The sequence below is a fragment of the Eulemur rufifrons genome, chromosome 7 (genome assembly GCF_041146395.1).
Source record: "Eulemur rufifrons isolate Redbay chromosome 7, OSU_ERuf_1, whole genome shotgun sequence".
Lineage (NCBI taxonomy): Eukaryota > Metazoa > Chordata > Mammalia > Primates > Lemuridae > Eulemur > Eulemur rufifrons.
The window spans coordinates 236,633,700-236,651,945 of NC_090989.1; the positions used below are offsets into that span (position 1 = coordinate 236,633,700).

The 18,246-nt window shown below is 37.2% G+C and overlaps 1 protein-coding gene across 1 annotated transcript in view; it reads right to left on the reverse strand.

The window, feature by feature from the left end:
* Positions 1-7,559: 7,559 nt before the first annotated feature.
* The window catches only part of TTC39B (tetratricopeptide repeat domain 39B), a 100,636-nt gene continuing 89,949 nt past the window's right edge, over positions 7,560-18,246 (reverse strand). Inside the window, exons 18-20 of the mRNA XM_069474206.1 lie at positions 14,702-14,819; positions 12,313-12,429; positions 7,560-9,461 (exon numbers count right to left, since the gene is read on the reverse strand). Of these exons, the coding sequence (XP_069330307.1) occupies positions 9,371-9,461; positions 12,313-12,429; positions 14,702-14,819 (326 nt within the window). The 3' untranslated portion in view covers positions 7,560-9,370. The remainder of the gene's footprint in view (positions 9,462-12,312; positions 12,430-14,701; positions 14,820-18,246) is intronic.

Here is an 18,246-nt window from a genome sequence, read left to right on the forward strand (position 1 = left end):
GACCTGCATATTTAAAAGGAGTACATTTAATGTATATCAATTATACCTCAATAAAGGCATTTTTGGTTTTTTTAAAGCCAGTGTGCAATTTGGCAAACTCCTTTCCCTTTGCAATGAGTATCATTCTAGATGTTGGAGGTTCCAATGGCTTCCGCAATGTAGAACACAGTTCTCTACTGATCTAAAATGCACATACAGTGTGAGCAGCAAATAAACTATTATTTGAAGCCACTTAGACCCGGGGACTGTTCATTACTATAGCATATCCTAACCCAATCTAATACACAAATCAGTTCCAGAGACGGTATTGACTCAAGTTAATATTAGGTTTAGTCAATTCAATGGGAATGAGTAATGTCTTAGACATACTGTGGTGTGGTTATTTGGCATATGATGCTGAATCAGACAAAAAACAGAATAAATTTTTGAGAGAATTGTGCTCCTACAGAAACACCTGCACTGAAAAGGCTGTGACTTTTTGAGACTTAAAATGATAAATGATCCTTTGGCCCCAGTCTGAGGCAGGAAAGGGTTTAGAAAGTTGCCTAGTTCCTGTGGAGGGCAATTTCTTTGACAGCCGGTTCAAATGTAGCCAAAAAAAAATTATGGAAAATAAAAAATCTCTCAGAAGGTGAAACAAGATGCCACAGAGACCAATGGACATGAAAGCTACCCCCAGGAAATGGGATTAAGGCCCAATCAAAGCACATTCCCTATTCCCAAGGTAGGGCAGCTCAAAGCACGGGATTTTAGAATCGTTTCAGACCAGTGGTTGCTGTGGTTTCCCAGGCTTTACTTTTCACCTTCTGAGCGGGAGTGTCTACTGTGGTTATGCAACCTCTGCTCAATCGGTGTCTTAGTCTGCTGTGTGTGGCTATAATGGAATACCACAGGCTGGGTAATGTATAAAGAAAAGAAATTTATTTCTTGCCATTCTGGAGGTTAGAAAGTCCAAGGTCAAGGGGTCCACATCTGTGAGGGCCTTTGTGCTGTATCATCCCGTGGCGGAAGGCAAAAGGGCAAGAGAGAGCCAAACTTAATTTTCTTTTTTTGAGATAGGGTCTTGCTCTGTCGCCCCTGGTTAGAGTGCAGTGGGGTCATCATAGCTCACTGCAACCTCAAACTCCTGGGCTCCAGTGATCTTCCTGCCTCAGCCTCCCAAATAGCTGGGATTACAGGTATGCACCACCATTCCTGGGTAATTTCTCCATTTTTTGTAGAGATGGGGTCTCCAACTCCTGGCCTCAAGCAATTCTCCTACCTTAGCCTCCCAAAGTGCTAGGATTACAGGCATGAGCCACCCACTGTGCCTGACCCCAAACTCGGGTTTATAACCACCCACTCTTGCAATAACAAATCCATTCATGAGGACAAAGCCTCTTACTGGTCCCACCTCTTAATATCATCACAATGGCAATTAAATTTCAACATGAGTTTTGGAGGGGGACATTCAAACCACAGCAACCAGTACATAAATTGTGTACAGAGGGCAAATAACTTTTTAGCTCCTGGTGTCCAGACCAATTGGAGCCACATTTGGATTTGAAATAAGACTATAAGGCATGTTGCAGAGATGCCACATCTAGAAGGGATTTTTTTAGCTGTCTCTCTTGAAGCAGAAGTGAGTGTATTTTGTGTGCACGAAAAAGAGTGAACCAGATATCTGACAACCAGAAAGCTAGTCATCAGTGCTATTTACCATCTATTTCTGCTGCTTCTCCCAGACACGTTAGGGTTGTATTTTCCTGCTCAGTTGAAGTTAGGTAAAGCTGTGTGATTTGCTTTGGACGTAAAATATGTCTCTTCCAGGTGGAAGCTTTAAGACCCAATTCCTATACACTATGTTCCTTCCTCTTCTCATTCCAAATAGTGGAGACTCGTAGTCCAGGGCTTTGTCTGAGGATGGTGTGGACTTGATCCCTCACTGGCCTGAAATAGAGATGGAGCACACAAAAAAAACAGGCCTTTGTTGTTGTGGACATATTCCTCTCATCACGTAGCCTGTGAACCACTAGCAGAAGTTCATCTGCCAAGAAGGAAGTGGATGCACAGAAGGAGACAAAAATAAATACTCTCCAGGTCTCTCAGCTTTTCTATTCTGAATTAAAATACTTGCTGTGGACATCCCATGTTCCTGCCCCCCAAATTCCACAGGCACCTCTTATCCATTTAGTATATGCCTGCTCAAGTTTTTAAACTAGCTCAAGTTGATTTCTTCATCCTCAGAGTGGTAACCAATGCATTTGCAAATCTATTAAGCTCATGCCTAAGAACAAAGGGAAGAAGAGCATGAAAGCGTGGGATACAGTGGGACACCCACAGTGGATCCAGCCCAGATGCAAATGTGGCCAAGACAAGCTAATTGTTCACCACAGCCATTTCCTTTTTCCAGAGCCCACAGCTAGACTACAATTCTGCCTCTTCTGTCATTAGGTGAAGCAACGTGACTGAGTTCTAGCCAATGGCACATGAACAGATGACATGAACCACCTCCCTCACACACACCTCCATGCTTTTCAACAGCTTGGTGCAAAGACCACAGTGACCTCAGCAACCATACGTTGAAGATGGCAGAGCCACAAGATTGAAAGAAGCCGAGTTTCTGAATCATGTCATGAAAAGGCACCCCTGACAGAAACACCTGGTATGTGACGGACATTTGTTTACCCTACCTCATACAGGTGGGGAGTGAAAGAAAGCTCTTTCTGTTGGATTTGCAGTTCTTGCATACCTTCTCCTCTGATCCTCCTTAGAGCTAAAGGGAGCAGTGGAATTGTCCCCATTTTAGAGAGGGGTTAGGAAACATTCAGAGAAGGGCTAGGGACAGGGATCACATGCCACAACCCAGCCAAATCTAGCCTCAAATATCAAACTCCTGATTCCCAGAGACTAGTACTTCTTTCACTGTGCTACACTGAATACTGAGATTCCTCCTTAAATTGGACATGTTAGCAGCTAACCTAAATCTCTGAGCTATTAAACAGATGATAAAAAGAAAATAAAGAAGTCAATCCTCCCCCAAGACACCAGTATCACCCCCTGTGTCTCTCCACACCCAGGGCTCAGCCAAGAGCATGGCACACAGCAGGGCCTGCAGAGCTGCCTGTTAAGGTTGGAAAAAAAGTCTTACCAAGAAAAAAAATTCAAGTTTAGAAAGACCAGCAAAACAGATATTGTGTACTGCTTCCACATGTAGACCAACCAGAATAAGAATGCAATTCCATCAAGTGTAATTTATTTAAATAACAATTCAATTGCATGTTGTAGGTAAACCAGCGTAGCAATATGAAAATATAGAATTCTAAGAAAATCTGACAAATTAAACACATATCTAATAATGCAGCATACTCAGTAATACCAAGGAATGAAAAATAAAATGTGTTGACTTTCAAGTTAGGATGATTTGTTTGCACTTAAAAATATAATTTCTAGGATGGCATCTGTTTTTAAAAACAGCTTAATGGTAAAAATAGGCTCCAAGAACTGCTGCCTTCATGTTGAAATTTTAGATTTTATATCAGCATTAGCTTACAAATCATAGATGATAACATTAACACAAAATCAGCAAGAGAATACTCACTGGGAACATAGTTTTTATATTAAAAATATGAGAAGTTCACAGTTTTCTTCTTTCTTCTCGACTTATATTGATAAAATACTTTTATAGCTACAATCTATTTCACTTTCTGGTACCAGATCCAATGCCTACTTGATCAGCAGATGGATGTTACTAACACATTTATTTTACATAGAACTCACACATCTTCAATTTCTAAAAATGTTTTGCTCTGTAAAAACTGTGATCATTGAAAATGGGAAAGATAGGAGACTGAACTCAAATGTAATGAGAAGAGAAAGAGATAAAATGATGACAACTTTTGCTGACAGAACACTGAATTATAAAGTACATACAGGTAGCTTTGATGATTGAACAGGAAACTTCACATTGGTTTACAAAATACTATGGCCTCTAATTTTATTTTTGTTTAATCCAAACAAAAGTGAAAAACACATTATCAAAGAATTTCAAAGTCCTCCTACATGTCAAGTTAACAGGGGTTTTTAGGTTGTCATATCACAAGACAGGTTTATTTTGTATGTTTTAAGGCAAAGCAAAATTTCCCAAATGAAGCACCTACAAAATAAATTTGCTTTGGAAATAAATTTTAGTAATAATACTTATTACTAAATTATTATATATATCTCACTTATTAAATATATATATTTGCCTTTACATGATTTACCAACTTGCATCAAAAAAATTCAAGTGTCCTATGAATATTTGCAAATAAATATTTTAAAACACTAATATATAAATGAGTCAGTTGGTTTTCATTCAGGTGTTTGGATGTCAACACTTAGCAAAGGGAAAAAAATAAAAAATAAACTACATATAGAATTTTTCCTAACACAATATGAAAATGCAACATATTGTTGAGAATTAAGTAATTTTTCTGGACCACACATATTGGTGAAACATATGTGTTCTCCTTCTGTTAAACAGAACCCAACAATGCTTAAGTCATTAAATTTAACCGTAATCTCTCTTTTCATGTAAATTACTTTCGTAAAGAAAAAAAATCACTCTATAGAAAGCAACTGTCTACTATGAAAAATAAATCACTTTATGAAAAAATGTGAATTAGTGAAAACTGTACTCATTTACTATCCCAACAACTGCTATCTGGACATTTGTGTCCATTAAAAATAGAAATGAATTAAAATGTCTGCGTGAATTCCAAACCACAGTGCATCATACCTTCAAATTAAGACCTTCCAGCACTTGAAAATAATGTAATTCCTTTAAAAATGAAAAGATAAAGAACATTCTTTATTGTACTAATTTTTCATTCAATTTCGTTGGCTATCAGTTTGGCTACACTGAGACCAACTTCATTTTTTCCCCCAGTGGTGCCCAACAGACTACCAATAATCAAAACCAATTTACTAGAAAATATTAGGTAGCAATAAAACAAAAACTCCCACTGGGATATGCCAGCATTCCTTAAATTCATCATTTAAGTTACTGTTTGTAGAACTATTGGATTAACATACAAGGTGCACTGTATGTTAATATTCAAGTTTCACTTAATGAAGTTTGTTATTACTATCCCTTGAACTTCCCTATTAAATACCCAATCTTTAGACATCTGTAGGCATTCTTCATTCTTTAGTAGTTAAGTACAGTGAGGCAGCTGCTTTGATTTTTCCATGCAAATCCTGTTACAGCATTGCTGTGCTTAACACATGTCATGAATACATCGTCAACAGGAGGGAACCAAGCTTGGACTTCCTCTGCAGCTGGATCCACAAATCCCTTCTGGACGATTGAGACCAAGAACCTGCTCAGGCATCTCAGTCCACTGAACAGTCCTTGCACCATTTCTTTCTGTAGTTATGAAGTTATACATAGACCAGAATGGACTTCAACAGTCCCCTCTTAAGAAGAGGGTCTAACCGTCAAGATCAGATAGCAACAACAGTTCAACGCAAAAGATATTTTTCCTGGTGATAAATTCTGATGTGTCCTTTTCATTACATTTCAAGTTCAACCTTCTAATGTAACTAAATCTAACAGCAAATGTACAAAAGACAAAACTACCAAAATGGGAAGCAGGAATAGGGTTTTACAACAAGCAATCTAACAATTAAAGAAAAAAACATGTCAACAATTGGACTGGGAGCGGGAGAACCACCTGGGGAAAATCCCACACTCCTTCTGAAAGAACAGTATAAAACATGGTCTATTTAATATCTGTAAGTTGTTTTATTTATATATTTATTTATAGATATATCTTATTAAGAAATGTCTAAAGAGATTAAAAATATCTCAAACATATTTATACATATTACCTAGGTATGATACACATTCAAAAAGATTAATAGGCAGCAAAAGGCATAATATATATAACTTTAAACCACCTGCCAAATTATTCGCTAAGTGGGTAATGTGTCTAAAAACCTTTAAATAGTAACATTGGGCTAGTTGAGAGGGTCAATGTTGAAACATCGATAACATAAAGAGAATGAAAAGGTTTCACTAAATTTTTCAGAATGTTATCTTGGAAAATATTAATAATTAAATCTACTAACACCTCAAAGGGGAGAGTCACGCTTCTACCTCTCTAACAGTTGCACTTTGTGAAAAAGCAAAGAATATCTGTAAAATAAAATTAAAATAGTAATCTCAAAAATAAAGTCTCTTAGTCTGGTATTAATATATAAGGAGCTCAGGGGGACAGGCAGAATAATGTTCAAAAATGCCAATGACTTTGGTCATCTGCACTATAAACATGATGACATGAAAGTTTAAGGGCACTTAAACAGAAAAAGCAAACTTCACAGAGAGGTATTTGAAGCACGAATCTGGTGATCACAGTACACAGCAAGTAAAAGCCAGAACTCCAGGAAGCAGGATACTGGGAGGCCTTTAAATAAGTGCAGCACGTACGAACAGATGCTCCCTCGACTTCCAGCATCATTCCAACAAGCGCCCTGGTTGTGACAAGACCTCAGTAGCCACATGTGCTGCACAGAGCAGGACTGAAGGAGAAACAACACTGTTCAGAGGCTGCAGAAGACAAGATAATTTCCGAAGATCCATTCCAAGCCCAATGAATCACAAAAATCTTAGGGTATCAAGATGATCACTGGAGTCTTTGTTAACTCATTTTAACTAAATGTACTTGAATTTAAGATTTCTAAATATAGAGAGTACAACCAGGAAAAAAAAAAACCAGAAATATGGGGGGCCGGAAAATCAATGAAGAATTAATCAGAGTAATTACAGAAATTTTTCCAGTTGGTCAAAAAGACCTTTGGAAAAATTATTTTTAATGTTCAAGGAGAGGGGAAACACCCCTATTCACAAAGATCAACAGACTCACTTTAAAGGAATGGATAAGAAGTGGAATCATACTGAATATTAACAGCAGGGACTGTTAGTATCTATCACAACCACCTCAAATAGTAGCTTCAAAGGAGAAAACATTCACTTTTATTTGGAAAGGAGAGGGCACTTTCTTCTTTACACATGCCCCACTGATTTGTGCCCTGATCTAAGAATCAGAGTGACATCAAAGTTCAACTAGCCCAAGCTTCTAGGATGGGCAGGAATGACAGTCATGAACAGGAAGTAATAACAAAATAAGAAAAGTAACAAAGGAAAAATTTTTATGGAAGAGATGAATTTCTTTTATATTTAATAAGGCAGAGTTAAAATAAAATTTTAAAACCCTCTTAAAATTTTTTTCATTTTATACCCAAAAGAGAATTTTTTTTACTTATTTTCAGCTCTGACTTGCAGCTTCTCACAGTAATAATATGGGTGTATAAGCTTTAAAAAATGCTACCAAAGCTCTTCTAAGGACTTTATAAAATATTTTCCAAAGTTATATACAAATAATCTTTAACATACTTCCCATTACTAATTGTAATGGCAGTTAATTTTACTCCCTCTTTAGTCTGTACCTAAAGTTATATAATATTAATAACACATTGATATCTACCACCATATTATCTGAAGGGGTGGTACTCTGACTAGAGTTATAGCAATCATCTTTCGTTGGAAATATATCCTCAGTATTGGTCAAAAAATCAGTACTTTAAAGAAAATACCACACTAAATACTGCTAGACACAAGTTTGTGTAGCAGGGAAGAGCAAAGAGCAAGTTCATAATCTGGGCTATTGTCAATGCTAAACACATGAATAAGATTTAAAGGTATTTGAATTTCCATGTTTCTTTCATTTTGCAACAGAGTCCACAGACTCAGCCAATACTTTTATGTTGATACTGTAATCAGTGTATAAAAACCATGATTATTACAATAATTCATGCTTGTATAGCCTTTCACAGTTTACAGAAGGATTACCATACACCTTACCTAATTGATCCCTCACAAGAACCAAATACTACATTGCTATCTACGCAGGGGACACTGAGCCCCAGAAAAGGGGAGTCACTTATTCCATGTCATGGAACCATTAACCGACAGAGATGATCTCCTGACTCCTACGCTGGGGCTCTTTCTGTTAAACTGCAGAGGCTTCTATGTCAAGTTATTCTTCAAAATGGAAATAGAAATAGGACAAAACCCAGATTCATCAACTCATGAATGGTTTTTGCTCACTCCGGACGCAATCTGGTCCTTAGCCACGACACATACATAAGGGGAAATGGGGGGCGGTGGGAACAGTGATGATTGAAAAATAAAACATACTCCAAGTGGGAATAGTTTTGATTCAACATATTAACATTATTTGTGGAAAATACCTAATATAGAAACTCACAGTTATAAAACTGAAAAGACCTTGAAAGTCATCTGTAAAATATGGTGATGCACACAGAGCAGGGAACTCCCATGGGTCACCCTGTTAACTGCTACCCCATAGCACAGCCAGGACCATACAGAGTCAAGCTCTCTTCCTCTCCATGCCCTGATTCTATCTCCCAATTAAAGGACTCAGTCCAAATATTTACAAGGAACCATCACAGTGCTAGAGAGATTAGAAAATTAGATCTTACCAACATCATAACTGTAAAAATTATTAATATTTTACATATCATTTAAAGCAGCAGGAACTTTGATTCCTATAAGAAAAATAATCAATGTACATATCTTAGGCTCTCATTGTCAAAGTTAAGAATAATTCCTAAAATATGACACTTTCTTCCCTTTAGATATACAGCGGTTTTTGGATTGTGTTATAATAGACAAGTACATTCAAAAACAGGATAATTTCTCAAAAGTGTACCCACCTTTAATCAACATGAAGAGTAAAAAAACAATAACTTAATATTTCATCATCGTTTATAGATACAGGTCTTTTCAACCTATAAAGTACATTATCACATCCCTGTTCATGCCCTCTGCCTTTTTCAGAAGCCTTCAGAAAGTCATTGTCAAGCTATTTTAAATTAAGTGATGTTTATTTCCCCTTTGAAATATAAATACTAGGCAACAAAATATCTCTGAAGTTTAAATGACCAACAAATCTAAAACTGATTCAACTTGTAAGCTATGTGCTACTTAAATATTAATTTCCACATTAAAAAAATAAATAATTTAATTAGACTTTATTGTACCTGTAAGTCTCTTAAAAGACTTCTTCACCCCCCACCAATTCAAATCTAATATGAAATTGTTTTTGGAGAGGCAAAATATAAGAATTTTCTAGATAGTAGTGAACATCATTCCATAGGAAAAAAAATTATGTAGACCAAAAGTAAACTACTCAGATGATAGAAAATATTGACAATAAAATTAGTTTTTTGTCTCTTATTCACAAGATCATTTTTCCACTTTAATTTAAGGTCTAATATACAGCAGATGCTAATTGAGGGAAAAATTCCATCCTTCATGTTCTGCTCAATCTGAGGAAGGTTTTTTCCAGAGGTGAAGAGCTGCCTGAATTCTGAAGTGTAGTCTGGACTCCAAGGAGTAATCTTTGTAGTTGTTCCTGAAGACAATAACAACAAAATGGTACAGTCAAAATTTCTTGGTATACCAGGGTACCCCCACTCATCTCTTCCTCTCTCTAATCTCCTTATTTACTTCCAAACTGTAATATGCATAACAGTGGATCTTGGTAAAATGCAATTCTGGTTCTGTGGGGCGGGGAAGGACAGCAATAGTCTGTACTTCTCATATTTTTCTGGTGATAATCTAAAGGTCATGCTTTGAATAGCAAGGTTCTACTTAATTAGCAAATCATTCACAAACACAGCAAGATTATGAGCTCCTAACAAATTTTGTGAATTATTACTAGTCCTTTTTTAAATTGGGAAATTTTAAGGCAGCTTCATATAAACATGGTGAACATGCTCAATCACACCAAAAACAAAAACGAAACCCTCGAAACCCTAATGAAGCAATAACTGCAACAAAGCCAGCAGGATCACTTAATGACACCAAAATTACTTATTCCAATTCTCACATGCAAATGTCAGTGGTTTGGTCAATAATTATATAATAATAGGTCAGAAGGGACCATATTTAAAACCAAAATTAGTTCAATCCTGACTTAGATCATTCATGTTTACCTCCTTTTACTAGAATTGTTAGGAATCAGCAAAATGAAATAGTTTCACATACTGCCTTGGCCCACGGGTAGGCTCTCACTTCTTTCTTTGCAGTGGCATGTATTTCTGCAGCCTTTCATTTACATAGGTCTAAGGGCTACTTACTGGTAACCTTGATGAGGGTTAGGAAAATGTATTATGCATAAACTAAAATCAACATCTTACTAGAGTTTACCAAAGGATGCAATTGAGTATTTTCCTAAATCTCTGGCCACTGATTTTGGCAAAGCTCCTACTACATATGGGAAACCGCAGACAACTGATAGTCTTGAAATTATTGGGAAGTATCTTTATGTTTGCATCATTGATACTGTCTTGAGTTAGTGGTAGCTTTTGATTGCTTTTTGGTAGTGAATTATCAGTCTTTTATTTTCATCATTATAAATTTGCCTAATTGGACATCGCATAAATAGCACCAAATAGTACAAATAATGTATATTAGCAACAGTATAGTCCATAATTTTCCAGTAACTAGACTGGAAGATATGTATATATCACAGTTGAAATATTAATCATCTTCACTCCCAACATATTAACTTTAAAAGCAACATGCCCTCATACCACCCACATAGATAAATAGATTTTTTTTTTAAAGAAACTCTTCTTGGCTCTATAATGCCCTTGAAGCTTGTGCCCCATACTATGCTCTCTTCACAGCAAACACCCTAAAAGAGTAGCCTAAAGTAGTGGACTCCATTTCTTTCCTCCCCTCAATTGTCAAGGTCACCAATGATCTTCATGCTGCCAAATTCAGCAGCCACTTCTCTGGTCTTACCTTGTTTGACCTCTTAGCAGCTGCCCTCATAACTGACCATGCTCTTCCTTTTGAAATACTGTTCAATTGGCTTTCCTGGATGTCTTCCTAACTCAACTGTATTAGTAAGATTTTAATCTTCTTAATCTTAATGTCTAAAAAGATGGCATATCCCAGGCACTGTGATCAACCTCATTCTCCAGCTATATAACTTTCCCAAAATGACCTCATCAAGTACCATGGCTTCACGGCTCACTATGTCTGTGCTAGTAACTTTGAAATCTCTGCATCCAGCCCTGACCTTACCAATGAACTCCATGCTCGTATATTTGACTGCCAATTCGCCATCTACCTAATAGCCATCTCAAAGAATCATGGTCCAAACAGAAGTATGCTTCTTTCTCTCCCCAAACCTGCTCTAAGTATCTCCGGCTCAGTAAAAAGCATCATCATTGACCTAGTGGCCCAAGCCCACAATCTAGAGGCTCCCTAGCTGTGGCTTCTGGTGACTGATCTTCTCAGGACAGGCATTAATTATGCAAATCTCAACTATAATATCACTTCCTCAAGAAATCTTCTAAAATCAACCCAATCTAAGGCAACACCCAGGCACCCTGTATCATATTGTAAATCTCAGCAAAACACATACCACTGATATTTTTGTTTATTTAAAATCTCTTCCCATCTAAGTGAACAGAAACATTGCCTATTTACAGTAGTCTCTTCTAGAGCCTTTACTAGCATACAGCACATAATAGGTGCTCAGCAAATATTTACTCAATTTGATTAAATGAAAAAACTGATGAATCACTAAGATAAGTATGACCCAGAGCTAATATGGCATTCTTTCTCCACTGCAGGAAATCTTCAAGGCAAACAGACCACAGAGTTTTTGCCTCACCTAAGTGAGCCATGGTAAGAGCCGTTGTCATGATAAAAATACTTTGAAACTGCTAAGGGAGACAGAAAGAAGAGAAAGTCAGGGGAAGATCAGAGAGCTTCATGAGATCAGTGGCTCTTCGAGGAGATGATAGATATGGTTGAATACACCAAAGGTTGGCAAATTATGACCCAAGAGCCAAATCCAGACCACATCTATTTATTTACACATCATTTATGGCTGTTTTTGATATAATTGAGTAGTTGCAATGGAGACCTTATGCTGTACAGCCAAAAATACTACCTGGCCATTTACAGATAAGTTTGCCAATCCCTGATATAGAACAGAGTAAGTCAGAAATCTCTCCAATCAATGCCCACAATCACATCTGTAAATAGAGTAAGGCAGAAAGAGGGTTGGAAACAGCACAATTATAGCAAAAGTCATGAGCATAAACCAAGCATAAGTTAGTAAAAGTAACATTGCTACTAATCTGGCATTAATTAATTTTTAAGTGTATAATATTATGTTGTTATAACAGTATTGATATTCCTGAGTCCATAGCAATCATGGAAAAGCTCCCTTCATCACTTACCTTGCAGTTTCTAGGACCTTTATAGCTTTGTCAATTTCCCCTTGGCTTTTATACAAAAATGCCAATTCAAACAGAGTGAATGGCACTAGGTAGTGATCATACCTCAGTAGCTTTTCACTGAAAAGAGCAAGAAAAAGCAATTAAGTCTTAACAGAACAAGAAACATATCATTTTCTTCAACATATATATTATTCCTCATTCCTCAGAAAACAGGTGCAACACTAAGCCTATGACCAAAGAGAAGCTGCCATTATACAGTTATGGAACTTACTAAATTATGACAACGAATAGTGTGTTTTTAATATATTTTTATTCCTTAATGTAAATTCAGCACCAACGATTGATTACTGTCCCATAGGTAGATGAGTGCGTACAGATTTAAAAAGATTAATCCTGGAAATGACAAGATCATCTTTTTAAACATGAATATGTTCAAGAAATGACTCCATTTAGAAATAAGAAAGCTGTAAGGTTCAACTCCTTTTGTATTATAAGGTTTTATAATGCTTAAAAATGTCAATAAAGGAGTCAACACTTGTTTTCAGCACCATTATGAAAACTCTCTGGCTACAAAACATCCAGAAGCACTAAAAAATATGTAAGTAACACCATCACAAATGCACAGCTTAGCTCACATCAGAACATAAGAAAAAACTCTCAGGTACCAAAAACAGAGCTAGAACTAAAAAAGTAGAACTCTGCGTATGTGGGATGCTGCAGAATGAGTCCTAGGATCTGCTTCCCGCTGAGTCATCCAAGGCTTCACGTCTTAATATTCACGCAGGAGATAAGGCCTTGGGCCCGTAGAAGGCAGGAAGCTGAAACTGAGACCTCTATTTAAAGCTGGGATCCCTGAAGGGAAGATGAGAAAAAACCCACTCACTGGTATGGGAGGAAGACAAGGACAGTTGTCTCCTTGGCCAGCACTTTTGGTGGGAAGGAAAAAACCATTCCTTGAGAAATTAATAACCCATAGGCCTGCCCTCCCATGAATTTGCAATTCGAATTTACATTGCCCAAATGATCCAAGAACTGGTAAAGAATGAAATTAACATGAAAGTGGTCCTGGGCTGAAAAAGCTTTCAGGGAACCTGACAAAAATAAAATGCAAAATCACTTTAGAGAGACTCTTCCTCATTCTAGCCTCAAAGATAAAACCCCACTCCAGGTAAGCTCACAATCCAAAATTATATTAATGAAACACATGAGCAAACAATTCACTATGAAATTCAATAAATATTAAAAACAGCACAATGGGTCATCCTTTTATTTATAATAATCCTTTTAATCCTTACAAAAACGCCAAATAAAATAGAACTCCATGGATACTTCTTTAACGTGTTTACTAAATATATTACTTATTTGGGAAATAGATACTGTCTTCTTTCTTATATGGGCACTGGTCCTCCTATATTCCCATTAACATTGTCAGGAAGAAAGGGATCAGGTGGCTTAGATGGAAAGGTACAGGATGTCAACCGGCAGTTGCAGCTGTGATCTCTGTGGCTTGCAGTGTTTTCAAAACATTTGAGCCGATATTTAAAAATCAAGCAACTTTACATAAAATCCAGATTCCAGGCTTTTCATTAAAAATAGTAGGGATTATTGCTACTGGGCCCACACTGTGTGCAACAATAATCAATCAGAGCTGAAAGGCAGCTGCACACGATCTCCCTAACCTACAGTGTCCACCAATCCCTACACCTACACCTGCTACCACTCAGTGGGGCCTCATTCAGTAAGGTTACTTGTCTGGCCCTGTAGGTATTTGCTGTTGTGATACAGAGAAGAGAGCCAGGCATCAGAACCTTGATTCAACCCTATGGTTACTAAAGAAACAGGACGTCATCACCAATGCTATTAGGAGGAAAAAGACAAACTCAGTTATATCCAGAAGAAGTGCCCTTTGCCAACAGAGAAGTGTTACAGTGCTTGTCACATGTCTGTCTTCCCTGCCCAATTATTATCACAATGATGGCAACTCTGTTTACTCAACTCTGAATCCCTAGAATCCAGCAGTCTCTGGCACACAGGGGATGCTCAAAGATCTATGGAATAAATGAATGGACAAGCAAAAATATGCATGAATTAGGAGTATCAGAGGTTCAGTATGATGCTTCCAGAGTTTGGCTAGACACCTGTTAGCCAGGATGCAAATTTAGGTTTGTGAATCATCTTTAAACATCAAGTAGAAATGCATAAAGCCATGCTCCAACTTAGACCATAATTTCATTTACAAGGAACAAAGAAAACACTACTGGATCCTCTTTCTGGTAACACAAAGTGAAAGTTTAACAGGGGGAGAGAAAAGCATTTTGCATCACTTTCTCACAGCAACTCCCTAGAAACCACCATGTGCGTTCAGGTTGGTTTTATCATTTGTCCTTACCTTTCTACAACATGATTAAAACACAGCTCGGCTTGCAAGGGCCGCTGTAAGTTCTTGAGGCAGCATCCTTTAAGTAACTTTACTAAGCACTCATCATCCACGGAGAAGTCATGAAAGTCTTAAAAAACAGACACATAAAGAAAATTACCTTTAAAAATCCTAATTCAAAGGAAGAATGAACAGCTATTAGGTTTCAGAAGCATCACTTAAAAACAAGGAAAATATTTTTAGCATTTGTTATGCCTAACTAAAATACAATGAAATTATTTTAAATTAAAAGAATGCTGAATTTACTATATTAGTACAAAACATTCTTCAGGTGGTCAACACTCTGAGTTTTATAACCTTTTACACAACAGGAAATCTGAACTCTAACTACGAGCTTTATTAATTCTATAAAAGGTAAAGCCACGAGGAACAGGAAGGCTGCCTCCTCCTGTTGTTTTGGCTTCTGCGTTGGCTTCAATGCAGAAGAGGATAACACTTCCATATGGAGAAGCAGATGGCCGTGTACCCATTAAAAATTCAGGAAGTAGAATACCTCTCCAGATCATTATGTTTACAACTTAGCAATTCTCCCAGGTTATGTTCTTTTTGGGGGAAATCATACCATAAAATTAGACAAAAGAGTTCTGAAGTACATGAAAGGCACCTAAAATCCCCACAAACTTCTAACTGCTTGAGGGTAATAGAAAGGATTTTCTTTCGCCGCTTTTTTCCCTTTTGAAAATGGCTCTTTGCCTTCTACAGCCCACAGCAAATACATCGTGAACAGAAGGAACCATATCACATGTGACATCTATCTGACAAAGGTAGCTATTCTGCATTTACCACTTTTGCATTTTTTTTTGCAAGTAACATGCAACTAAGAAGTCATTCCAAGACAGACCGATAATTTACACATTTCAGGCTGTGACAACGGGGTGGGGGGTGGGGGGGGGCAGGAAAGGGAACTAATGAGGCCCTCAGAGTCCCTCATATCCAAATCCTCCTGCATTTAGTACAAACCTCGGAACTCACCATCAACACATGCTGATGTTTTAGCTGGGGCACTGCTCGTCTATGGGAGGTTAATGATGCTACTAAGCCAACTGGAAAAGGGTCACTTTACTTCCAGGAGCTGAAAACAGTGGATATTCACCTCTAACTTTCAAACTCTGAGAGGTCACTCACCAAGAAAGTCACAGATATGAATGCCACATTACCTTTTCTATTACTTATTTAGGACAATGTTTCTATCAAAAAAATATCCTATCCATGCTTCTAATCATGGATGTTTGTTGAAATATACACTGAAGCAGCAGTATCTCTTAGGACCAAAGCCATGGGGTCCATATTGGATGCTAGTTTTTGGTATCATTTTTGTGCATTCTCTTGCGTTTCCTGTAACATTTTATTAACAGTTTGTGTTATGACAACATTCTGGTGCTCAGTGAATGATGATTTTGCTGAGGAACAGACACAACATCATGGAAGTTAAAGTATCAGTAAAATCACACTTAACTTTTATGTATCTCTTGAGTTAGGGATATGGCAAACGGGTTCAAAAATACCACATTTCTCTAAAAACCTCAGAAAGCAAAACCATTATTTCCTCAGACTACAGACCACTATCTGCCAGATAATTATTTTCCCTTAAAATATAAATGCTTTGTCATGGTTTTCAACCTTGTGAATGAGTTCACAGATGAACCTTTCTCTGTTTTACATTCAAAGAAAATTACAAGATAAAGTTGCCAAAGCACAACTTTATCACAAAAGATCTGCTGAACGTAATAATAAAATGGTGGGTAGCCTGAAGAAAAAGGAAGTTTGAAGCCCAACCTACAAAAATGTCTACATTGAACTTAGAAACTAGTTGAAATGCCCCTAAAAGAAAATTTTGAAAACAGATTTAGAAAGTAAAAAGCCATAAAGTTGGTAACACTTCTCCTTTTACATAACTCTGATTACATTTGCGACATAATTTCACCAAGCAAACTAACTGCAACAAATAGTCAAAATGGAACTGCTGTACCAACTGCTGGCTATATGCTGCATTTAGTTAGATCTCAAATGAAACAACTATCCGGATTAATACCAAATGCTGCCTCCAGGGATGCTACCAAGTGCTTGTCTGTCTTCAGAGGTCTACCCGTTGTATCAGCGACCAGCCTTTAGTAACTATGGCCAGGGCACTGCCACAGTAGAGGATCAGTTGTATCCTCTACCATCTTTTACTTTAGACATACTTCCCAAAGCTGGGAGAAGCAAAAACACATCCACTTTCCAATGATGGGGGTAGGGTGGAAGATGATGTAACTTCAGGCTTACAACTTCACTCCATTTTCCAATTATGGGCCTTTTCCCCCCTACTCTGAAGAATAGGAGCTTAATTACTAAAAGGTTCTAATAGTTCAAGGTAGAGGGGGAAGGGGGAAAGATAATCTTCCTGCATAAAAAAAACAGTCCTGGATGAGATCATAAATTTCATATGCAACATCTGGCAAAGGTGATCTTCAGAAAATAAACTAATCATTTCACTCAAAGAGATGACTGCGGGTAAGTACAGCGTGTCTTTCTGTCTGTCTGTCTGTCTGTCTGTCTCAGCTTCCCCCGACTCTGCTTAAATATCCTCTTAAACCCATCATCTCAATTTGTCATTAGAAGAAAAAGTAATGGGTGGAGAAGAGGGATTTGCTTTTCCAAACTTCCTGTGCATTTTATTAGTACAAGCATAGTCTGATGCATGTATTTCTCCTCTAATTTTCCCCCCAACCAATGGAGAGGCAAAATAAACTGGAGTAGGGAGTAAAGAGCCGTTCAAATAGAGAAAATTCTAACAGTCCTTCTCACAAATTTCAGAACCTCTTGATATACAAAGGCCCCACTCCCTGGTGGTACTTATTAGTCCATGCTATCCAGAATGGACATTCAAACATCAGAATTGATTCTACTAAATCCTCACCGTTGTAGGAAAACAGAAGATACAAGCTGGCCTGTTCTTCTGAGGGAAAAGGTATGCTACAAATGTTTTCACTTAATAAAAAGAGGTTTTCCTTTGGCTCCCAGTTTTCACATGTCCACTTACTTACTTATTTATTTAGAGATGAGGTATCACTATGTTACCCAGGCTATTCTCTAGCTCCTGAGTTCAAGTGGTCCTTTAATTCAGCTTCCAGAGTAGCTGGGACTATTGCAGTCAGCAATATCTACTTATTTTAAAACATATTCTTCTATTCATTTAGTTTGCACATATGTGGGTTTTAATCATAGATAATTCCCTTAAAGGCAGGAACAATGCTTCCTCTATCTGCTGTAAGTTTATATCTGTATGGAAATACTAAGGGTGTTCAAATGACCTAATTAATGAGAGTAGCCAAATCATTTAAATAAAAATGAATTCTAGTAAATTTGCTCAAAAGCCCAAATGGATTTTACTGAAACACATCTTGTGAAATCTCATTTTTTAAGAACTTTCAGATATTTTCACTTCATTTGAATATCAAAATGATATGCTGATTTCCACTCAAGTCAAAAGAAAATATTTTTCCTTTCTGAAATGA